The sequence below is a fragment of the Kwoniella botswanensis genome, chromosome 3 (assembly GCF_036426115.1).
Source record: "Kwoniella botswanensis chromosome 3, complete sequence".
NCBI classification, from domain to species: Eukaryota; Fungi; Basidiomycota; class Tremellomycetes; order Tremellales; family Cryptococcaceae; genus Kwoniella; species Kwoniella botswanensis.
In genome coordinates this window covers 1,844,114-1,867,387 of record NC_088601.1, presented here as the reverse complement: position 1 = coordinate 1,867,387, position 23,274 = coordinate 1,844,114, and the positions used below count along the sequence as shown (strand labels likewise).

Here is a 23,274-nt window from a genome sequence, read left to right as displayed (position 1 = left end):
AACCCGATTCGCTGGATCTGCCAACCTCGCTCTGAGAATCACATCAAACATCCCCTTGATACGCAATCACCCATCATATTACTCTACTGCTACCTCATCAGATCTCATCGCATCCAAAAGAATCCTCCTACTGTATCCACTAGTTCACATCGCATACACCACGCATAATGTCATTGATCCGACCTACAGCTTCGTCTTCGACTTTTAGGGCATTGGGTTTGGGATTGGGTGGAAGGGGATTACATACTTGTGGGTATTACCTATGCAAGAGTAGGGTCGCAGGGATAGATCTGGGACGAAACCAATAGACAAGAGACAAAAAGATGAAGTGATGGAAGGACCTCAGTCGTGTAGAGGGAAGGCTCGACTACTGAACTTATGACGAATAGATGATAGGAATACAAGTAATATCGAGGACGATCGCTGATATTTCCATAATTACGACTTACAGCCCGAGCCCTTGCCATTCGAGCTAGTACACCACGAAGGGACGCTACCGTTGCGGCTGATGAGACTGGTGGATTCAAGTATATTCCAGGAGGACGTGAGTGCTTTTCGTTTATATCTGAGTATCTGAGGTGGATGAAGGAATCTATCATGTTCAGTCATGGGTGGATGTGCAGGAGAAAACAGAGTAACAAAATGACAAAGATGTAGAGGATCCTCTGCTGCAAATCACAGCGATCTTGCACCTCTTCCGAACACATAGACTGACCATCTTTTCTCGTGAAACTAGCCATCCTCAAGGGAACAGTCAACGACGCAACCCCTCAAATCGAAGCATCCCGATCACACGGATCATACCACTGGGCATTCGAGAGGGTCCTCTCAGCAGCTTTGGTACCTGTCACAGTCGGTGCAGCCGTATCTACCGGATCAGCTTATGTGAGTAATCACTCAAGTATGTTCAAGAAGTGATAACTGATATTTTCTTCGCGATTTGCGATTTGCGATTTCAATCGAATAGCCCATATTAGATGGTATTCTCGCTGTCTCACTCATCGTCCATTCACATATAGGATTCGATTCATGTCGAGTAGATTATCTTCACCCACGTAAATTCCCAGTGATCGGTCCTATAGTCTCATGGGTTTTGAAGATCGCTACCGGTTTGAGTGTTTGGGGTGTATACGAATTTAACACGAATGATGTCGGTGAGTGATCTGAACTCATTTCTCGGCATAGACTGTGAGGAGAGAGACCGAGGTAAGAGTCAGGAAAGGCGATGCAATCGAAAGAGAAATGATGAGAGGAAACAGGATAATGGTATTATACCGGATACGATGGTATTCGTGCCAAGACCAAATTGGCTGACTTCGTTTTGCCCTTACTCAGGTCTCACCGAACTGGTCCGAAGACTCTGGACAGCTTAGACCTTCTGCTGCGTAGTATGGATGGATGATGGTACTGCGTGTATGGGTGTGGAGAGGTATCAGGATAATGGATTAGAGATGCGTGTCAGTACTCAGGGAGATTTACTTCGTCATTAATCTCGTTACGAGACTCGAGGTGTTTCTTCTTTGAAGTTTTTTCTGACCCATCGATCTTCATGCTCTCTTGTATCTCTGTTGTTCGTCTTTCTCATGTCTTTTGGATGCAATGTGATTCTCTCATGGCCATGACCACGATCTTGTTCACTTGGATTAATTTTACATACATTTTCACCCATTTTTTTCCTGATACGTGTAATAGTAAAAGTTGGATGATAGATCTGTTCAGTATATAATGGGTAAAGCGGAAAGACGACACTAACAGATGGATTGATAAGTATAAAATTGAACTAGGGATCTCATAGGAAGGAAAAACAAAAGTTAATCGATCATCCGATACGCGATCGTTTCGCCGCCCAATCAACTCCACCTACTTCTGTAGGTAATTCACCTAAAGCCATTCTTGGTCCTTGTCTGTCGTATCCCGTCTGACCTTGACCAACATTTGGAAGTTTGGTCGGAGATACGCTACAGATCACAATCATTAAAAACATTCCCTAGACAGGAGATCTCGAGAAAGCAACTTACCTGCGTCTATCGCCAACTTCTTCATTCCCATTCCTCTTGACCCCCCTCGCACTGGCGAAACCAGCTAGCTTAACGTTTTCTCCATCATCACTCACAACATTCCCATTCATCCTGAAATCCTCCCGCTCATTTGTCAACTTAGTGATTGCTCGTGCAGCTACATCATTGATCCCTCCCGAAGGTATCTTAGGTGATTCAGATCTTATAGGTGGCGATGACGAAGTGTGCATTGCGGAAGCCATGGCGAGTCGACGAGCTGATGCAGCCGCTGCGTTGGAATTTGCGTTCTGTCGAACATCCATCATCAGCTTGACTGAATTCATGAATGGGTGGTGATTAAGCTCACGCTGGCTACTGCGTTACCGCCCTGTGCTGCAAACCCTCCTACAGGTCTAGGTTTCACACCCGATGCCTCGGGAAGTGTCTTTCCACTTCCACCCGATCCTGATCCAGATGAATTCCCACTGCTTGGTTTCGAGCCTACCTGCCCAGGTTTATTATACGATACTGACGTGTTGTCTTGAGCAGACTGTTGAAGGGCATCAGGTCGGTGACGATGCTGATAAGTCGGTTGATCAGGTAATCTCGATGGTCCGGCTTGAGCGTTTTGTTGCATCGAAGAATTTTTGATTCTCCTGCAAAAACATGATGTCGATTATCAGCTATTGTCTTTGGTTGGCATGTCAGAGGGAGCTGACTGACGAGTTTCCGTTCTGATCAGGTACATTGGAGTCCTCGATCTGATTCAAAAACGAATCATACAAAAATTCAGCATCGAAATGCTCGTCCATGAATACATCTCCTTCATGGTCGTTGATCGACTTCAAAGGCGTTCCAGGGGCGATTATGGGTGGCTCTATTCTTGCTTGCGGACGGATAGGCTGAGGCTGTTGTATAGGTACGGCTGATTTGGCTTGCTGAGGAGCGGTGGATGGTCCTGGTGCACCGGCTGGCATGAACTCGGGCCGTCGTTCCAAATCATTTTGGTTGAATTTGGCCTATCGATATGTCAATTATGATATGACCTGTATGCGAAGAGTGTACCTTAACTTACCGGAGGTACTTTGATCTTGACCACTTCTTTAGTATATTCCTTATCATACAGACAATTTCCAAGAACGTTACCAAACGTTCGTAATGCTCTTTTGGTAGCATCTGTGACCGCTTCCTTTTGGGCCTGGACACATCATTCAATCAGCTGTTGCTCTATAAGCCGATGTTCAAGTGGACATAAGCTGACTTTATCTAACGCTGCCGACTTCCCCCTTATATTCTCTCCTTGCCCGCAACCAACATCTTCGTGATAACATCCATCTAGCAGTGTTATCCTTATTATCGCAGTAACGTTGACTGATACTCGTCCGCCCTCTTTCTCATCAATCTGAACATTTGTCACTTCAGCTATTGTCTCGGTTGTGACGATAGCTTACACTCACATAATCCGTTTTCAGCGAAACTATCGAGGAAGACCATCCGTTGAATCCGAATACTTCGTTCGCGAGGTTGATGACTGCACAAGTGATCAGCTATTTGGGTGAACACCTTTACAATCATGATAGAATACCTTTCCATCCCTCTATATAGCTATTGCAAGGAATACTGTCAGCTCAACTCGACGTTTCTACCTCCCATCAACTCACCTCAATTTCGGTCCTCCCCCTGGACCAGGTCGCTGAGTGACGTATTCGGGACCTAGCTTCCTCGCAAGTCTAGCTTGAAGCATCTGTATCCTCTCTTCTGACCAGGAAGAAGTTCCCTGAGTAGATGGTCCAGCCGTGAATGATTGTTGTCCATGGTGTGACATCCAACTTTCGTTTGGATCCATGTTGACGGCCCTTGATGGTGGTCTAGCTAAGGGTGTACTACTTCGTGGTATAGCTAAATGTGCAGGTCGACTGAATGAAGTTGATAGATCCCCTATGAATGGTTTCCGGTCTTCGTATGACTCTATGAGACGAGCGGAGAGACTCATTGGGTGGCGAGTGGGTTATGAGTAGAAGAGGGGTTGAAGTCGAAGTGGATGTGGGGGAGTCGGGAAGGTGCGAGGGTTGCAAGTGTAGTCTTCGTCTGTCTTCCTTGAGGGATCGAGCAGGGTTATGGGTGATTCTTGAAGAGTTGTATACATGAGATACTGCTTGGCTGGTGTAGATGGACAGAGTGATGGATGTTGATGCATGATGTTGAACGTGGTTGACTGTGTCCATCGTAATGTTCAGTGGTTCTGAAAAAGACAAACACGTCACTCCCATTACGTAATTCATCCGACATGACCTTTTTCTCGAATCTGACGCGTTCGTCCATTCTTGTAGCTGGATCGAATTCATCTACCACTTAACTGCACTTACTTCTCCAACCCTAGTCCTTGCAAGATACCCAGGATAGACTCCCTCTTAGCTGACCATAATGGCAGAACCGCTACCTGAGCCAGCTGGAGGAAGATCCATGAGACCCAACCCATCTTATTCGACCTTACAGGAACTATCGAAACCATTCATACTGGATTCAAATCACCGGTCGTATAAACATCAATATGCCAATATATACTTTGTACGCCTAGTAGAGCTGAGGCCGATAGTGGAAGAAAAAGCCCATGAGAGGTGGAAGAGCGTGAGAGGTGAGCTTGATTTTTCAGAGTTACCATGATTCAGCTCATGTCTTGTATCTGTTCGACAGGGAAACCTCCGTTATTACCCCGTATATTGAATTTGACTCGATCTCAGTTATGTTACATCGTTGGAACGGTGTATCTGGACATGCCGCTGAAACCCAACGTGCTGGAGGATATGGCCAGAGATGTAAGCTTGTTTCCTTTTGGTGGAGGCAGTAGCTCACCCAATTGACAATTCATAGCAATGGCTGGCACCTCCTGCTCCGCGAACTAAATTCTTCTCGGCGCAAGATGCCGTACATCTCGAAGATGAGTCCGGACGAGTCAGATTAGTAGGAGAAAGGATAAGGAGAGAAAGGGATAGACAGGGTGGTGGTTTGGTGACCGGTTAGTAGTGGCTTCTTGACTTTCGATGTGTGAAGCATAGCTAATCAATCGTGGGCGACAGGTGTAATCATGGCTGCTCTTGGAATGGAAACCTCTTCAGGTGATTTCGAAGTGATAGATCTCTGTTTCGCTGGTCTCCCAGACAAATTAGATGTGCAAGCTGGATCATCATCGAAAGCTAATGGAAAGGGTAAAGGAAAGGCTAACAGTGATGAAGATGTAGACATGACGGGTGAGCTTGTCCCTCAATTTCCAACGCCTCTCGAGTTGACATATGTCTTTTCTTAGGTAACGGTGCTGATGGGGATGGATCAGATGAGAAGACCTGGGTAGCATTGGTGTCAGGACTATCGGTGGGAGCACAAGAGGCTCCGGCGGACCTGAAATGTGAATTGTTGGTGGAATGGCTGACTGGTGAGGGAGGCGGAATATCTGTAAGCTGCATCTCAGGTGATCCCATCCGCAGCATCAGCTTACTTTCTCATGGGTCCCATGACAGGACCAACTGGATGGAGTTCGTATAGCAAGACTCATATTAGCAGGAAACAGTCTGACCACTCCAGTGAGAGGGGAAGACGACAAGAAAATCGTGAGCTTGAACTTCACGGACCCATGCTCCGGTATGATAGCTGACATCTGTGATTCACAGAAACGATTCAATAATTCCAACAAACCTCTATTTCCTAATCATCCTACCAAGACCTTATCTACGTTACTAGAAGACCTCCTCTCCTCATCTTTACCTATCAATATAATACCGGGACCATCCGATCCGTCAGGCGCGACGTTGCCTCAACAAGCTCTGCCTAAAGTGATGTTTGGTACCAAAGACAAGACGGTGGGATTGGAAAGCGGTACTAATCCAAGTTGGTTAGAAATCGGTGGAAGGAGGTTAGTTTTTCGTTTTTACTTACAAACCGGGACCGACAGTTGTGCTTATCTTGATTGTTTAGCTTCTTGAGTACCGGTGGTCAGACATTAGATGATATCTTCAAGTATCTCCCTTCCGATTCGAGACTAGCAATGGCTAGAAGGACATTAGAATGGAGACACATCGCTCCCACTGCTCCTGATACTTTATGTGAGCTAAAATACGACCTTGGTAGGATGGTCCAGCTGACATACGGTGATGTTATAGGGATATATCCATTCCCAGATGCAGATCCGTTCATCATCAAACATCGCCCGGACGTGTATGTTATAGGTAATCAGCCTGAGTTTGAGACTGCTTTGGTAGGAGGTGAGTGAGGGATCGCTTTCATATTTTACAATTATGCTATTTTAACACAAACTATTGTCATACACACGCTAACGTCCGATATTGGGTCCATAGACTCAGATACACCAACACGTATAATTCTTCTTCCCTCATTCGCTCAGACAGGTGTATTAGCATTGGTATGCCTAGAAACACTGGAATGTAAGACGATAAACTTCGAAGTGCCCACTTGGATAGGGGATGAGGTGAAGAATGAAGAGGATGTGAAGATGGAATAATCAGACTAGGTTGGGAAGTAGGCAAGTAGGTATACAGTATAATTATATGTTATCTTTGCATCTTGGGTATCAAACCAAATCAATAAACAGATGTCCCACATCTCATAAGGAGACGGGAAAACATGGCTATACTGAATGGCTAATTTGAGGTGTATCCTCTTGAAGAAGAATTATGAATCTGACATTCTCTCTTTCACACAGTGGAACGAATTGATGGCAATGATTAATGTCTAAAAGGATGTACGGGTTCACTGAGAAGGACAAGACTTGTCAATTATATCACTCCTTTACTTACCTTTCACGTATCATGGACCTTTCAGGATCACAGGCGAACATATAGCTCTAGCTCAATATCAAATAGGGATCAATCGCATATGACAGAAGCAAAATTAACGGAAAGACAAAAGATCATAAATCATGATACGACGAAGGTGAGATCTTACTCTAGCGATGCTTCGACAACTCTCTATCCTTTCTCCAAGTTGAATTCTGACTTCGACCTCTTGCTTCCATTTGATTGCGCTCACCGCCGATACCGTCACATCATTCTTATTGCATGGAAGTACTGCATACACCTTTTTCATTCTTTCTCCTCTAACATTGCGACTCTCGACTTGAAACCTATATTCAAATCATATTTTCCATTACGAAATGAGACACCAAAGGATTTTAAGGAGCTTTCCACCCAGTTTCAACACAGTCCCATCTCCTGTGCAGCCACGCAATAGACTCTTGCCACTACTTGACACGATGCTCAGATGCTTGTAGGTGAAACATAACCTGCATCCATCCGCACCATGCCCGAGACGAAGCTGACTTGATATTCATGGGGATAGTAGCGATACAAAAACAACTTCTTACAGTCCGCCTGTGGACCCTTCAGCGCCCAAAGACTCTTTCGCAGGATTGACAAACAATAGCACGTAATTCATCGTCGACCGAACTCGATACAGAATGACGAAAGCTCTAACTCGAGACGGAGATAAGCAAGATTTGATCATCACACATGAAGATAGAGATACTGCTAAAGACAAGAAGACTGCAGAGTTTCTCTTGCAATCTGGCCACGCGCCCTATTCCAAGGAAGGGGCGACCTTCCCATTAGAGGGGAGCTTTTCAAAACTGTATTTTTCCAGGTCTAACATTTTCCTGATAATCGGAATTGGCCTTAGATACTGGACGTTGGCGGTGTTACGGTCTTTGTTGTTTTAGTATTGACAGAACTAATGGTTCGCTCAGTCCGGAGCTGCGACATAGTACCCAGTAAGTAATTGTGTCCTCGGATGCTTAATTCGGATTCTCCTGCCTTTTCAGATTGGAAAAGGCATACAGTACACCATAGTGTAGTGTTGCTCCATACTTCGATGATAAACTTACGCCTCCGATCTTAGCACATATTGTCCTCCACGATGAATTCAGGCATAATACTTGCTTTTCCGATATCATCGGAAAGGCATGAATCGATCTAGAAAACAAATCCGCCGATATCGTCGGTCGGATCGTATGTTCATGATGAGAACCACATATGCCATAGAGCATGGCTATTCAGCTTGATGAGACATCAATATAAGAGCCTCCTCTCCAGAGTCATCTTTCCAATAAGAAAAACAACCTGTTTCATACATATATCGCCACTTTGGGTGTTTTCCCCACCATTTTCTTTTACGAAGCGATTTTGCAAAATTCAACAATGGTCTTGAAACTGGGAGATATCGTGCCAGACGTCTCTGAGGTTACTGAGGGAAACGAACGGAATGGAACAGACGACGATATCTAAGGCAAGAATGTCTGAAAGTCTACAAATGATGCCTTGATCAACATCCAAAAAACCAATAAAATATCGATGGGGATGTAGCTCATTTGGCAGAGCGCGTCATTAGCATCTTTCAAGCAAAGTTCGAATTGACGAGGTACCGGGTTCAATTCCCTGCTTCTCCAAAACTTTTTGTAGATTGTCTGTTTACCTGTAGTGATCTCTTTTTGCGTTCTTACTTCTACGTCTACTCTTGTCTCTTTCCATAAATCTGTGATTGTTGAGCACGCCCGTTCCAAATGACATGCATATACATTACAACTTGCCACTGTTACCATCCAAAGTCTGTGGATACTCAGCTGTCATTCGAGGTTATTACTACTTCCCAACCCTCCTTATGACCTCATCCACTTCCCTCTGAGCAATCCCATTCGGAGCCTTTCTCTTCAATTCATCAAGTTTACCTCTATCATTCCTCTCTTTAGCGGACTCAGCAGCTTTACTCCAATCTCCACATAAAACATATAGATCTGCTCTTTGTCTGGGTTCGCAACGGGGTACGAAAGACCCCGCTTGGGTCGGTTGAGGAGGTGAAAGGGAGAGTAAATGAGTCTATGACAAATCAAAAGAATTAGTCATTTGTACATCTGAAAGAGTGAAAGCAAATACATATAATGTCTGCAAGTAGAATTGAGAAGGCTGGAAGACGGGTAGCTCACGACAAACGGCTCATACCCTATCGGACTCTTCTTGCTCTTAGCAAACGCTTCTAGACCTTCCCAATCTTTCCTCTCAGCTAGGGCTTTCAACTTAATCCACCAAAACCTCTTATCAGGTACTTTCCAGTCCGCTCTAACCCTTTCCGCCCTTTTGTTGAAACCCTCAAGGATAAGTTTATATATGAATTGATTGACCGATAGTCCGGAAAAAGTGAATTTATGTTCTAATTCACGTTCATATGTCTGCTGTAATGTCAATAATCGATGAGCGTCATCTGCCATCTGTAACAGATACGATATCAGCTGAGCCACCCCACTTATATCAGAGGAACAGTGAGCATCGAATTAGGGAAGGCGCACCTTAGATTCAAACAACCTCTCTTTACTCTCTCCAAATGACTTTGCCGCTCTTTTCAGGTGTTCTAACCTTTCTTCAGCGTACTATACCATAAACGTCCATCAGCACTTCAAAGCCCATATATCTCGAATGAGGGTTGAGCTCACCTCCTGCTGACCAGCCTCTTCCATCTCCAGACAACCATTCTCCGTCCTCCTATCATCCTGATAATAGAAATCCCTCAACAAATCTCTATCAGCCTGTCTTGCATATACCTGAAGGAGATTTACAGCAGGTTTGAGTTTGGGCGTTATCGAATCATCTAAGATATGGAAGAAGTCTCCTGGTGATAAGGTAGATCGTAGATGCAAAAGGACTTGGTAGACTACAAGAAATCAAGCTGACATCAGTCTCTGATCAAAGATATCTCCGAAGACAGGTTAGACTCACCTAAATCCGTGTCACCTGAATCGACAGCTTTCTCCAGAGCGATCTTTTCCTCCTTCATCTGCAGTAGCAATGGAACCTGTTCTGCAGCCCTTGGCTCATGGTCTAACAGCTATCATCTCTTTACATCAGCCCCACGTCTGTCAGCTGTTAAATGTCCGATGAAGGGGACTTACCATAGTAGCCAACCTGGCTCTACCATTCTCCCATGCTTTCCTCGCTATCTCCGCATAACTCACACCCTTCTCACCTTCCTTCTCGAACTTCTCCACTATAGCTCTACAAACACTCTCGTCGTCGCCTAGACCTCTATCAGAGGGATCTACACCTTTCTGCGATGATCGGATGATCTTGGCTGATGCCCAATGTGAGAGGACAGGGTCGGGACGTAGTCCCAAATGCTGTGATATACGCAAAGCGAGTAAATGTAGATTTCGAGATACGAGATGTAAGATCAGGGTAGCAGGGGAACTAGCTATGTACCTAAATCGGCTTTGCATCAGCTAAATGTCGAAGGATTTGCCGGATTAGCTGACTCACTGTTCATAAGTTATCGGTACGCCGATTTCATAATATCGCACAGCGTTGAGCACTTTCAACGTCTGAGCCATAGTGACGAAATCACTTGGGTTATATAGATCCATGAATGCCCTTCCGAACTGTGCTGCCTATCGAATATCAGCCCCAAGGTGGTCAGTCTTTTCGTCCAATATCATTGGTTTGGAACATCAGCTTAGAGTGATATTTACCTTTAACAACCTTCTCTGCCAAGTCACTTCAATTTCCCTTCCAGCAGCTTCCACACAAGTGTCCACTGCGTTGGCCAAATCCGGTCTGATACTCCGTATACTCTCGTCCGCTTTCGGCGACTTGCGTTCGAAATGATCCAAGGCGTCATATAGGATCGCAGCGGGATGTGACGAGCCAGGTGAGAAGACGGCTAACGTGCACTCTGTGATAGAACTCTTCATTAGCACACAAAGAATACTGTCAATACGTAGCTCGATTCTGACGAACTTGTAGCGGATTGGAACATGTGAGATTGCCTACTCACCTGGTACTTTCTGTACAAACTCGCATGTACTCGAAGAAATAATCCTTAAACCATCATTTTCACCCAGTATATGTGCAGAGGGCGGATATTCCCAACTATTCACGTAGATCATCATCATACAATCAGCACTATGATCCTCGTTCATCTCATTGTGCCAGCTCAGGAAGCTTACGATAGTGATTCTCCTTTCGGACCGACCAACACGACTTTCCCATTCCTATACCCCAATGTTATGGCATTATCACCACACCATTCTACTCTTTCCGGTAACCCCTCTCCGAAAGGGGTGATATCAACTTCAGATAAATTTCGACTGAAATCCGATGATACAACCCATAATATCCCCGTCGTAGGATTTAACAATGCCAGGAATCGGCCGTTGGGCGAAATTGAAATGTGTGAGAATGGACCTCTGTTGATCCGCTGATCTATCTTTTCTAAAGTATCTAAAGTGAGGATGGTAGATTGTGTCGAGAGGAGTAGTTGAATATGACCTGTTGGGGATATATCGGGTGAGAGGAGTGTCCATGATGTTGGCGGTTCATTCAGAACTGTAGAATTGACATCAACAGCTATCTGATCAGCTTCGAATGATCCCCATTTTCCCATGTCTATATTCGAATGTATAAAGTGGAGTTTTGAATGAGTTGTATTACTCACCAGGACTAATCATCGGTACACCCCTTCCACCCTTCCATCCCTTCACTTCCACAAACTCCCCTTCCCTAGTTAACACGACCATCCCATCTTCGTAAGCTCTCGCATCTACCACCCCACTATCTCTTATTTCGTCGCCTAGAGAGTATTGCTTGTAATTTGTGATATTCGATAGGTCGTAAATCCTATATATCCCTTGATCCGATAATACCACCATAGAGGTTATTGTGAAATGCATTAAGATGGGTGTGTTCAATTCCCAAGGTATGGAGGAGATGAGTATACCTGAAGAGGAGTAGATGTGTATTTTGGGTTTACCTGAATGACGAGATGATGGGAGTGGGAGTCGATCATCTCGGATCATCGCTATGGGCAAGAACAGTATGTAACAAGTCAGAACAATTATAGGTCTGTAAAATGTGAGGTACTGACCTATAGGACCACCATTCTTTCCTACTGATATGATATACTCTGATAGATCAGGTACGTTCCATGACATTGTGTATATCTCTTCTTTCCTGTAAAACACATCTTGGATCGTATCCCATCTAGAGTCTGGGTCAGTGAACATGCAGATTGGAGGAAAACAATGAAAGTAACAGAAACAGACGTACGTCGCTGTTGGTGATGTTATTGACATGATGATAAGACCCGAAGCTTCCCTTCCTCTGATGTCGATGACAAGTGTTGAGTGGTAGAGATGTTGGTATCTGTGAGCATAAACTTATTGTCATTATCGTTGTTGTGCATCTGCTCATCATCACCATCAACATCCCCGCTCATGACGCATTCAAGTCAACACACGGACATACGTCGGATATCCGTGAAAACCGACTCGTCCCCCACTCTGCCCCACTTCTGGATCTCGGTATAGAACACGTTCAATACATCCATGCATGGTATATAGGGATGAATCTCAAGAAACACAAGGAGAGAGACAAGTATGTACAATCAATCTATCAATGGTATATATATGTTCAAGTCATGATTTATTGACATGGAGTTTGACAAATTGATGGCTACTCTCTCATCTAGGTGAATGTGACGAAGGAGAGAAGAACCACGATTCTACATTCCACCATATAACGATATCAGCAATAACCTCAAATCACGATTCATAGATGATACTCACGTCTCTTCCCACTAGCACTTTCATCTTGTATCCTCGCCAAAGGTGAATTACCGTGCATACCACTGGCGATCGATTGGTAGACGGGTGTACCAGGTGGAATAGCAGGTGAAGAGGATGAAGTGGTCATGGTGTGTCCTCCACCACCACCACCTCCTCGTAGAGGTTTGGCAATTCGTCCATGATTGTATGGGTTGGAATATTTCGCTTCGACTGATAATCACACGCAAACATAATGCAGTCAAACTATCATCTACGCAAAGGGATAGAATGTTGGTTTGGTAGGGAACTCACTGTCGGCCAATTTAACTTTCAACTCTTGAAGCTGCTTTTCACTCTTCATGGTCTTCTTAGCTAACCTTTCTTCGGAGTTATTCAAAGCAGCTTCGAGAAGCTGGATTCGATCATTCCTATTGATCAACTTTCGTTGAGTCTCTCCAACTTCCTTTTTCAAGCTTGTATTCTGTTCAACCAGCTGCGAAAGAATGATAATACCTCAGCTGCTGATCTTCTATTAAAGTATGACAAGATGTATATTTCGGCTGAGACGACCATACTCACCTGTTTCTGAACAACATTCAATTGTTCCAAATTATGTTCCAAAAATTCCAATTTCCTCTGCTGAGCTCTTGAATTGGCCGAGCGGGCGATCGTCTTGTATTGTTCTCGAACTTCGTCAAGCTGCATCTCAAGTTCGACGACCTAGCAGAAGTCATACAACGAAATCAACACAGATCATTGTCGAATCACCTTGATGTACCGAAACTCATGCACTCACCTTCTCACATCTATTTTGTAGATCCTTCATCAAACTCTTCTTAACAATTTCAAATTCGGCATATTGGATCTCATGCGATTTCCTAATCCTTTCCAACTCTTTAGCAGACTGAGCAAAGTTTTCCGATTCCTCGTTGCCCGCAGCAGCTACCGATAGTGCACGCTATGAAACCCAAAAACAGATATCAGCTGGAAAGCTACTCGCCGTCTCAATTCGCAGCACGCGGCTTACGTTGAGCTCTTCGTTCGAAAGCTTATAACTTTCAACCGTACTTTGCAATCTCCTTATCTCGGCCGCACGTGATTCGGCATGTTCATTCAAATTCTGTATCTCAGCTTTGAGAAGTTCTTCAGACGCTGTGAACTTTGATTCGAATTGGGCCTAATGAGAATCGCAACAACCAATCCATCAATTATCGGGTCGCACCCTCGGAGAGATATAAAGCTCAACTCACTTTGATATCATCAATAGCAACATTTTGGCTTGACGAGGTTTTCTCTATCCGAATCGAAACAAATCAGCTTCGAGCTCCGCAATTTTCATCTTGATTGCACCGTATAACTCACCTAAAAGCTCTTCGTAAGCCGCATCCCTCTTACCCAACATCTTCTCCACCTCGCTTCTTCTCTTATTCTGCAGATCAGCTTCTTCCTGAGCTAATCTCAATCTCTCCTGTAAGTCTCTAACGATATCTTGGTTCTCTGCTAAAGCAGATCTGACAAGTTCTCTAGTTTGAGACTGAATTTCCTCGGCTGAGGTCGTGTTGTCTCTAGATTCCAGAGTTTGCAGGACTTGACGTAATTTCTCGGAGGAAGAGTCGAGAATGGCACCGCCCTTTATGTATGAAAAATGGTCAGCACCGCATCGTGTTTTCGGTGTTCATTTTAGTTCTAGACTTCCATCACAGCGCTCGTTGCAATGAACCAAGCCTAAATTAGGTGTGGTGTGGGTGGAATTGAGCATCGTAATACTCACCATATCGATCCTACTCATCATCTCATTCAACATCTCCTGTTTTCTCTTCTCCTTCTCCTCCTCTTTCTCTTTACTTTGTACTTTCTTCAGTTCTTCAATCTGAATCTTCTGCTCTTCGATATCCTTTTGAAGCTCTGCCACTTTCTCTTTGTAGTTGTCCAAAGTGATCGAGGCATCTTTAGATTCGGATTCCAGTCTAGCCGATAGAATTCGTAAATCGTTCAACTCAGTGGACATGGTTTTGTTTTCCTATAAGCATATACCAGTAAGCTATTATGCTTAACTGAAAATAGCCATCGGAAAACCATCGATACGAGAGCTCACTTTGAACATGGAAGCCTCTTGTTCTTTCAAGTAGGCAACTTCCTCTTTGATATCAGCCATCAATTTCTCTTGAGCTGCCAAAGCGGATTCCTACGACAATGACAAGAAAACATCAGCACTATAGACGTTTTCAACCTTGCTAGGGTGCATCATTCACCTTCTCAGCCAATTGATCACTCAATTCATTCTCCCTCTTCAAGAACTCCTCTCTCTCATCTTTACTGAATTCCATATTGTACACCGTCGGAGTATCAGGTCTTGAACCGTCCGTTAGGGCAGATGGCAGCAATCCGCCGGGGGTATTTGACCTAGATGGAGTGCCCGAGGTATTACCGCTCGAAGGAGTGACAGGTAGAGGAGAAGTAACTCGCTTAGCAGCAGCTGCTGCTGCACCAGAAGAGGAAGTAGCAGCAGCCATAGGTGCGGCCCAGTTTGCTTGTTCCACTTTCCCACCATTCCTCCATATTTTCACTTCTTCCTCCAAAGCCGATGCGTGTTCCCTTACTGAAGCCAATTCAGCGACTGTCTTCTTGAGTAAAGCCTTGAGCTCCGCAGGGGACATCTCAACATTGACTCGAGCCTTGTTCTTGATTGACTTAGCTCTCATACCGAATCGTAAAGTGGACAAGGTTTCAGCTTCGTTGAATGTCGCCGGGGAACAATTGATGATCAACGTTGTACGGGAATTACCACCAAGAGATTCTGCGTGCGAAGATTATGATCAGCAATGAGAGTTTTAGTCGCACTGGAAGACTTACCTTGTAAGATACGGGTAAGTTTCGAGTCTCGATATGGGACATGTGAGGACTGCATGTTGTGTCAGCTCGCGCATCCCTGACACTGCGACAGCTGACATACCTTTCCGTCCGTCAAGGCGTTGATGACCATACCAAGAGCAGATAAAGACTTATTGATTTTCTTAGCTTCTTCAAGCGTTTGACCAGTTGCACCGGTCTTTCCAACCTACTCTCAGAGCAAATATCAGCTGCTTGCTTACTATAGAAACCATATTTTGTTAGCTGACCTTCTCAGAACCGGCTAAATCGACCAAGTATAAATTGCCACTCTTCTGGCTCCCCGTCTCGGTGTTTCTTTGGTGTATACCAATTACGAAGATAGAGTGTGATCGAGAAGATTCCGCATTCATATCTATAGCATGACGTTATCAGTTAACATGAATTACCCTTGCTGGAATAGGTGATCGGAACAACTGACTGGTCGAGGAGACTGCTCGACTTGATCCACCAGCTTTCATCACTTTATATACTTCAGCTTCCGACCCAACATATACATCCGTGAGGTTCTTGACATATACTCCTCGTGCTTTGTCTTCGTGAATCGATAAATTATCATTTTGAGCTATCACCGGCAAGCATCAGCACCTGCCCAAGGTCATTTGCGCATACACATTGACGAATGGGAGACCGTTGACTTTGAAGGGAAAGTTACTCACGGGCAAGCAGATCTTTGATCCTCTCCATGTATATCTCCATATAACTGACTTTGACGGTATATTCAATAACACTATCTGCCGAAAGGATACTAGCGAAGATCTGTTCTACTATACGTGGTATCAAACCTTTCAATGCTGGGTTTTCTATGTCTGCTCCCTGTATGGAGTGACAGGCATGATCAGCTAGGTCGTCAGGAGTGGCCCAGAACAGGGAAGCTGATATAAAATGTACATACCATCATTGCTGTTTCCGAAGGGAATTCATTAGCTTTACTCCATAATGTCAAGAAGGGATGAATAGCTCACTATATGTTTTACCTGAACCTGTTTGACCATAACAGAATAAAGTACCGTTGAAACCAGTCATAACATCTATATTCAGGGTATGTCAGTTGATTAACCGTCTCTTTGAAAAGAATATCTTTGACTAACTGACCTTCTACTATCCCTTTCACGCCCCAATCGAAAATATCATGTTGTTTCGTATTGGTATCGAACACTCTATCAAATGTGAAGCCTGTATACGGATATATAAGCTTGTCCATGGCGAGGACGGTATGAGTCTCTAAGCTCACCATCTTTCTCAGGTCCAGCTACCCATAACAACACTGCATCAGCAGCCACGTTGACATGGTCTACGAAGATTATGTGAAGGACATACCCAAAGAAGTTGAATTCTTCATCTGCACCGTCGTGAAGTCCGTACTAATATCTACACATGTCGCGGACTTTGACTCTGTTTCCATACGATTCATTGGCCGGAATCTGGTTGATGCGACGTATGGTCAGCTGATTGAGACTGACGTCCATTCCAGCTATACCTACCGGCAAACTACCTATGAATAGCATGATGGATCAGCTTCCGTCCACCTACACCTAACTGGGGTGCAAAAAGGAAAAAAGAAGCTGACTTACTTTGATATTGTTACCCGACATCTTCGCCACCTCTCACTTCTGTCAAAGGCTGCCAGGCCGCTGAAGCTTCCAAAGGTGACCAGATGCACGACGAAGCAAGATAAGAGATGGGGTATGGGACTGGCTGTCGTAATGATCCTCTCCGCTTTTATTTCTATGGTCTTGGGCAGCAATGGTTGGTCAATGAGTGAGTCAAAGTAATATGAATGCTAGATGTACAGGAGAACAACAATTAGACGATATCTGTACACTGATAAACACATAATATGTTACCAGCCTGGATCAGACTGAGTGACTCTCTGACACGCGCACTGATCCTCATCCTCATCCTTCATTCACGAAAACAATCACGACCCCATCCAAATACGTAATACCACGTGGTGTAAACTATTCAGCTCAATCTGAATTTCAGCAAGACATGTAGCAATGGCCATCTACAATTGCGATCTCGATCTGACCTATCTATATATAGTAAGAAATAGCCATAATCACACCCAATCAAAATGTCAAGAGCATCAAAGATCTTCTTAGCGTCCTCCTTCCTAGTCTCCGGAGTGACAGTGTGGGGTGTACATTATATACAGAAAAGGGAATCTGACGTGAGCCAAAAATCCTTTCCCCTCGCCTCTCTCCCTCCCTTCTACATCGGGGATCGTGTACTGATGAAAAACCATAGACAATGTATCAGGGGGTGGTAAAGGACGAAGCTCGAATAGCAGCCAAGGCAGCTGCCTCAGCAGCTGCGGCAGTCCTCAAACCTATCACTCCATCTGCACTTACTTCCACACCTTCAAAGGATGTAGCAAGTACAGCTCACTCGTCTGGAACACCATTAAATACACCTTCGTCGCCTGTCCAACAACCTGCTCCCGTGATCGACGAGGAATGTACGACCTGTGTGATATCGCCTCCACCGCAATTGCTCGAATCGCAATCGAAGGAACAGCGAGCCAAAGAAAGGGAATTGAGGATGAAAGAGTATAACGAACAGAAGAGTCTGGATAGTAGGTTGAGGAATGAGCAGGGTGTTAGTGAGCAGCCGACGGGAACAAGGCTGGTGTAGAAATCTCGGTTTGGACTCGTTAGAGATGTTGATCATAGTCGTTTCTTAGGTTTCTGACAGAGGGTGGGGAAGGGGAAAAGATCGGATTAGCATATCAATCTGTTGTAACATACCACAAATATCAACTTTATACTATGATAATGCATCGCACACCACTCTGCTCCCATCATCTTAGCTCCCTCTACGGTGCAGACCATCTGAGATGTAGTAGTGCTATCTGCTATCAATCTCAATCTCTACCAGCAATCATCAGTGCCACAATTTGATTCCGTCTCCCAACCCATCCCTGCCAAAGTAAATATTCGAATACTCGTCCTAAAGTCGTCACTCAACCTGCGTTTTCATACCTTTTCACCTCATCCATACTCTCATACAGGCAGAGCAGCACCATCCGACACTATGAGTTATCAAAACGGATTCAACCCTGCCCAGATGATGGGTTTCGGTAATCCCTACGCGGCAGCATTCGGCTCACCAGGTGGTTATGGAGGATACGGTTCTCCGGGAAGAGGTGGAGGGAGAGGAAGAGGAAGAGGTGAGCTGATCTCTGATGGACGATCGAATGCACTCACTGATCTAAAGCTGATAGATATATTCTCATTAGACGATAGACGTGGCGGCAGAGGTGGTGGTAGAGGAGGAGGAGGTCCAAGGGATAGTAGACCCCCTATACCTGAAAATTCGAATGCGAGAATGAGGAAGATGGTTCTGAAGTTGGGTGATGATGATGTGCGTTAAAGCCCCACTTCTGGGAACATGATACCAGCAATGGAGCACAGCTGATGGATCTACTTGTCCATTCCCTCATGTAGGAATACCACCCAGTCGACGACCCACATCGATTATCCAGAGTGCTCAAGAGAGCTTGGAGGGAAGGTTCTGCGGGTGTCTGTGAGGGTTTCAGAATAAGGTGAGTCGTTTTTTTTTCTATATCTCTATATCTGTCATCATCATATGCACATACTCCATTCCATACTTCTAACATCACAATCCTGCTATATGTTCAACACAAATTCTGATATCCTGCTTCTACCATATCATATCCTCAGTATAACTCAACAACCTCACAAACACTCATACCTTGTTGTCCTCCTCTTATCCCTCTCTCGACGCAATTTACCTACAACAGAAACTAACGAGGGTGACGAGGCTCAAGTCGGGGACAAACGCAAAGCAGATGATGTCAACGATGAGGATGTTGAGTACGGTCGTGAAGTTTTAGAGGATCTATGTCGGGCCTTGAGAGGCTGGGTGGAGGGAAGAGAATGGCAGAATGTCAGGCTAGGAGTGAGTCCTTCTTTCTATCTGAATTCTCGAATCTCGAATCTGTACGCGGTCAAGAATGAGTGCTGCGGAAATACAAGCTTGATACCTACATAAGTCCCCCATGTGACGAGATGGACCGCACCAAATTTAGTTCAATTACTGACAACGTTCATGCATCATTTACAGCTCCAGTTCTTCTCCCTCCTCGTCCCTGCTGGTCTAGTCACCTCTTCGTCTCTTCTAGGCGTATATAAATCCTTACTCGCAGTTTTAGAGGAAGTTGGTGGCGGAGGAGATAGAGCCGAAAGAGCCGTCAGGGCCGTAGGAGAAGGCCTGATACGTGTAAGTGTAGTGGCTGTAAGAACCTGGGCGTGGAACAGCAACTGATTCCCTCCCTTTTCAGTCTGGCAAAGTACTGTACGACAACCACCCAGAAGAAGTAGAAAGCCTTGTCTCTGCAATCGAAGGTTATATAATTGGTAGGAGGAATGAAGTGAAATCACTGGTTGATCCTTTCTCACCTGTCTCGCTGGATGGTCAGGAACATACACCTACGCCTGATGTAAGTGGTCCTCTTAATCTGTCATTGACTCAAGTATGAACATAGCTGAATATCAAGATAAACATAGATCCTCGACAACTTCCTTTCCGCTCTTCATGCCTTACGTGCCAACTCTTTCGCCCCTCCTCACAGTCTACCTCGATATTGGGAATCGGCGACATTATCCGAAGGAACAATTCAATCGGATCCATACGAATTGTCGCCGATTTCGATGCCACCTGAAATGTACGCTGTAGACTCGAACGAACTAGATAAAGGTGAAGGTAGAATTGGGAATATAAAGCTGTTCGGTGACGATGTGAGCTAGGTATCCTTCACAGACTGTAGATATCTTCAGCTGATACTTGTGCAAACCAAAGGTCGTGCCACCACCTGAAACATTGGAAGGATGGGTACTCCGAAGTTTAGTGCTAGATATCATAAACATATACGAAGTGAACCGAAAGGAATGTGCTACTCTACTTCTCTCACTAAGAAAATTCTTACCTTCAAATACGTTCAAACCTGTCAATCCACCTACCGAAGAGGATGAAGACAAAGTACTATCGACCTGGTCCAGTGAATCATTGATAATATCGACGCTTCTAAATTCGCTATTGACATTACCTAGATCAACATATAAATCAATATACTATGGATCAGTGATCACTGAACTATGTAAGATCTCACCTAATACCGTTGCTCCCCCTGTCGGGAGGGCGGTAAGGAAGATTTTCAGTTATTTGGGTGCTGGGGGCTCGGAGGGTACGCTAGATATCGAATGTCAGAATAGAGTTGCGGTTTGGTTCAGTACGCATTTGAGTAATTTCGGGTTCCAGTGGATGTGGAAGGAATGGTGAGCTTTGTAGTTCCTTACGGATCATCTGATGAACCTGATCGGGCGAACTTACAATGTCTCCCTTTGTCTTGCTATCCTCATATTCATTCTGACTGATACTTCCTATTTCATCTTACAGGATCCCAGACCTGGACTTACCTCTCTCACACCCAAAACGGGCCTTTATGCGACGTGTGACCGAACTGGAAGTCCGATTGGCGTACTACGATCGTATCCTCGATACCTTACCCGAACCCATGAAAGCTGAAGGTGCCGGGGTGATTTCGTCTGAACCACCCGAACCATTCTGGCCATATGAAAAGCCAGGTAAGTTTCTCAGCTCAGATAAAGCCTCCAAATCAAAATTGAGCTGAACCCTTTTGGCATAGATCACCCATTGCATACCGAGGCGAAAGAACTCTTACAACTCTTCCGATCCAAGACTTCTCCTTCGGACATCCGAACGCATATTGAAACCTTGCCAAATTCAAGTTCTGGTCATGGTGAATCGATATCAGAAGACATTCGAAAGACGGTTTTCGAAACTTTACTTCATCTTGGTTCTAGATCATTCTCGCATTTCTTGAATGCTACTGAACGATATCTCGATTTATTGAGATATTTGACTTCTGAAAGTTCCTCTAGAAGATTATTGTTAGAGAGTGTATGGACATATTGGAAATATTCTCATCAATTGAAATTAATCAGTATTGATAAGTATCTTCAATATGGTATTTTAGAAGGATTAGATATAGTAGAATATCTCTTTGAATCAACTGATTCGGACGAGGTAGAAGAAGGCGATGGGTGGACGGACGGATGGAAATTTGAGATACTGAAAATGACCATTGAGAAGCATGTTGGAAGGACCCAAAGTATCAAAAATAGACTAAAGGTGATCGAAAGAGAGGATGAGATGGCTAGAGCGAGGAGGGCAGCAGAGTTGTTGGAGAAAGGTGGTGATGTAGGTGAAGGAACGGGTGAAGAAGATATGGAAGAGGGTGAGTACTATTCACAACTGACACTTTTGAAGAAATGACTGATGGTTGGATTCAATTTGTTTTGATAGATACGCGAGCAGAAGGTTCAAAAGCATTTAACGATGCACAAACTTCCCTGGATATCCAATCGACAAGATTAGAAAAGATATTAATTGCAACTATCAAGCAATTCGTTTCTTCCTTATTGCCTGTCAACTCGGCAAGCTCGAACCAAGGTTTGAAAGGTGTCTTGACGTTGCTGAGAAGTGGTGAAGAGGGGTTATGGAGTGTGCGAGCAAGGTTAGGATGGTATAAGGAATTTGTCAGATTGGTAAGTCGTACCTTCATACACATCACATACCAACCACTTTCGCCTCAAGTTACCTAAGCTGATTGGCTATTGCAATCATGATAACTCTTATAGTGGTCTTCACACCTCATACCACTGGCGGAACCAATTGAGAATTCCTTATTCTCCCTGCTCTCATCTACGGATGAAAACGATGAGATTGATAGGAGAGCGGTCGAGCTGGTTAAGGGGATATGGAACAGCGCTTTGGAATTGTAAGATATCATCATTGTGATACAGTAATGAACCGTTAGTGGAAAGAAATAAGAAAGTGGATAGAGTCGGTCTACAACATGTCATATTCATATGCAACAATACTTAATGGCTCGTATCGAAACTCCGACTTAGGAACCTGGTAATTCGCTGCAATCGTATACAATCGGCAGAAATCAGGGTCAGGCCAAAAGCCGGTTTTGCATTGTGAAGTGCCATATTGGCAAGTCCAGTAAGCAACTTCTACATATGAGTGTAAGTTTTCCAGAGCTATCATCACTGTCGATTGGGATGCATGAAGGCACCAAACTGAGTGAGGAACTTTGAGAATATCTTTAGGGTACCCAAGCAGAAATTTGGATGACCTCGATTTGGTGCAAGATTGAAATTGCAGCTTGTAAGATGACAAAAAACAGTATCTCGGGGTGGTCAAGTCCCATGCAGCACACAAATCTCCTCGTACCGTATATGATATAATGCTTCGAATGACTAGCAAATTGGATTGACAGATTCAGTCGACCTTTTGTTTACCCTTTGTACAACCTAGAGTTGTCGAGTAGTGTATTCGCAAATTTTTCGCAAATTGCATTGACGAAGCCAAGATCTCCTTTTAGCGAATTTTTTTGACAGATGTACAGTACTTCGATAAATGAATGAGCATAGCATTTGGTTCTTCTTCTTGATTGAAATCGTCCCTTTTGTTCGCATAACTCTGACAATGGTAATGACCCATTTTGCTCCACTTCTGGGAAGCTCAATTCCTCATTCTGGCCCTTCAAAGAAGGCATGTTGCACATATCGACTGGGTTCTCTGTGGACGGTATGGGTAGGGCTGATATAGCCAAGGTATTTATAGGGGCTTGATCGTCCCTACTCCTTGCAATCATTCCTTTCCCTCTCTAGCTGTATCGACTACAATCAATTTTCCATTACAGCATGAGTAATCCATCATACCCAAACGGGACAGATCGTC

General features: G+C 44.4%; 7 protein-coding genes and 1 non-coding gene across 8 annotated transcripts; 5 read left to right on the top strand and 3 right to left on the bottom strand.

Annotated features, from left to right (window-relative positions):
* Positions 1 to 167: 167 nt before the first annotated feature.
* On the top strand, positions 168 to 1,373 carry L199_008575 (uncharacterized protein; the record flags this gene model as incomplete). Its single annotated transcript, XM_064894254.1, has 5 exons — positions 168 to 249; positions 452 to 544; positions 737 to 885; positions 968 to 1,154; positions 1,336 to 1,373. The coding sequence occupies 5 exons, from the start codon at positions 168 to 170 to the stop codon at positions 1,371 to 1,373; spliced, it is 549 nt and encodes a 182-aa protein (XP_064750326.1).
* A 446-nt stretch (positions 1,374 to 1,819) lies between these two features.
* On the bottom strand, positions 1,820 to 3,990 carry L199_008574 (uncharacterized protein; the record flags this gene model as incomplete). Its single annotated transcript, XM_064894253.1, has 9 exons — positions 1,820 to 1,958; positions 2,019 to 2,305; positions 2,365 to 2,653; positions 2,721 to 3,016; positions 3,073 to 3,195; positions 3,259 to 3,399; positions 3,455 to 3,528; positions 3,583 to 3,602; positions 3,659 to 3,990. The coding sequence occupies 9 exons, from the start codon at positions 3,988 to 3,990 to the stop codon at positions 1,820 to 1,822; spliced, it is 1,701 nt and encodes a 566-aa protein (XP_064750325.1).
* A 431-nt stretch (positions 3,991 to 4,421) lies between these two features.
* On the top strand, positions 4,422 to 6,510 carry L199_008573 (uncharacterized protein; the record flags this gene model as incomplete). The annotated part of the gene is made up of 10 exons (XM_064894252.1): positions 4,422 to 4,632; positions 4,692 to 4,813; positions 4,869 to 5,013; positions 5,075 to 5,245; positions 5,302 to 5,447; positions 5,513 to 5,602; positions 5,663 to 5,904; positions 5,967 to 6,094; positions 6,152 to 6,253; positions 6,347 to 6,510. 10 exons carry the CDS (start codon positions 4,422 to 4,424, stop codon positions 6,508 to 6,510), a joined length of 1,521 nt encoding a protein of 506 aa, XP_064750324.1.
* Positions 6,511 to 8,355: 1,845 nt separating this feature from the next.
* Positions 8,356 to 8,448, top strand: L199_008572. Its single transcript has one exon. It is a non-coding gene; the product is annotated as a tRNA-Ala (tRNA).
* A 193-nt stretch (positions 8,449 to 8,641) lies between these two features.
* Positions 8,642 to 12,117, bottom strand: L199_008571 (uncharacterized protein; the record flags this gene model as incomplete). Its single annotated transcript, XM_064894251.1, has 13 exons — positions 8,642 to 8,875; positions 8,983 to 9,264; positions 9,343 to 9,423; positions 9,487 to 9,704; positions 9,770 to 9,878; positions 9,943 to 10,249; positions 10,307 to 10,434; positions 10,516 to 10,718; positions 10,821 to 10,915; positions 10,993 to 11,371; positions 11,481 to 11,843; positions 11,910 to 12,025; positions 12,092 to 12,117. 13 exons carry the CDS (start codon positions 12,115 to 12,117, stop codon positions 8,642 to 8,644), a joined length of 2,541 nt encoding a protein of 846 aa, XP_064750323.1.
* A 387-nt stretch (positions 12,118 to 12,504) lies between these two features.
* L199_008570 (uncharacterized protein) lies at positions 12,505 to 16,891 on the bottom strand (the record flags this gene model as incomplete). Its single annotated transcript, XM_064894250.1, has 21 exons — positions 12,505 to 12,545; positions 12,610 to 12,819; positions 12,901 to 13,081; positions 13,168 to 13,308; positions 13,385 to 13,546; positions 13,616 to 13,765; positions 13,839 to 13,882; positions 13,951 to 14,218; positions 14,360 to 14,608; positions 14,684 to 14,773; positions 14,841 to 15,385; positions 15,442 to 15,490; positions 15,542 to 15,646; positions 15,708 to 15,832; positions 15,899 to 16,042; positions 16,137 to 16,293; positions 16,373 to 16,380; positions 16,443 to 16,508; positions 16,573 to 16,653; positions 16,712 to 16,729; positions 16,798 to 16,891. 21 exons carry the CDS (start codon positions 16,889 to 16,891, stop codon positions 12,505 to 12,507), a joined length of 2,928 nt encoding a protein of 975 aa, XP_064750322.1.
* Positions 16,892 to 17,554: 663 nt separating this feature from the next.
* On the top strand, positions 17,555 to 18,114 carry L199_008569 (uncharacterized protein; the record flags this gene model as incomplete). The annotated part of the gene is made up of 2 exons (XM_064894249.1): positions 17,555 to 17,650; positions 17,728 to 18,114. The coding sequence occupies 2 exons, from the start codon at positions 17,555 to 17,557 to the stop codon at positions 18,112 to 18,114; spliced, it is 483 nt and encodes a 160-aa protein (XP_064750321.1).
* A 399-nt stretch (positions 18,115 to 18,513) lies between these two features.
* Positions 18,514 to 22,307, top strand: L199_008568 (uncharacterized protein; the record flags this gene model as incomplete). Its single annotated transcript, XM_064894248.1, has 12 exons — positions 18,514 to 18,649; positions 18,719 to 18,843; positions 18,927 to 19,024; positions 19,164 to 19,401; positions 19,567 to 19,722; positions 19,784 to 19,942; positions 20,010 to 20,240; positions 20,302 to 20,777; positions 20,899 to 21,086; positions 21,149 to 21,760; positions 21,829 to 22,070; positions 22,164 to 22,307. 12 exons carry the CDS (start codon positions 18,514 to 18,516, stop codon positions 22,305 to 22,307), a joined length of 2,805 nt encoding a protein of 934 aa, XP_064750320.1.
* Between the last annotated feature and the right edge of the window lie 967 nt (positions 22,308 to 23,274).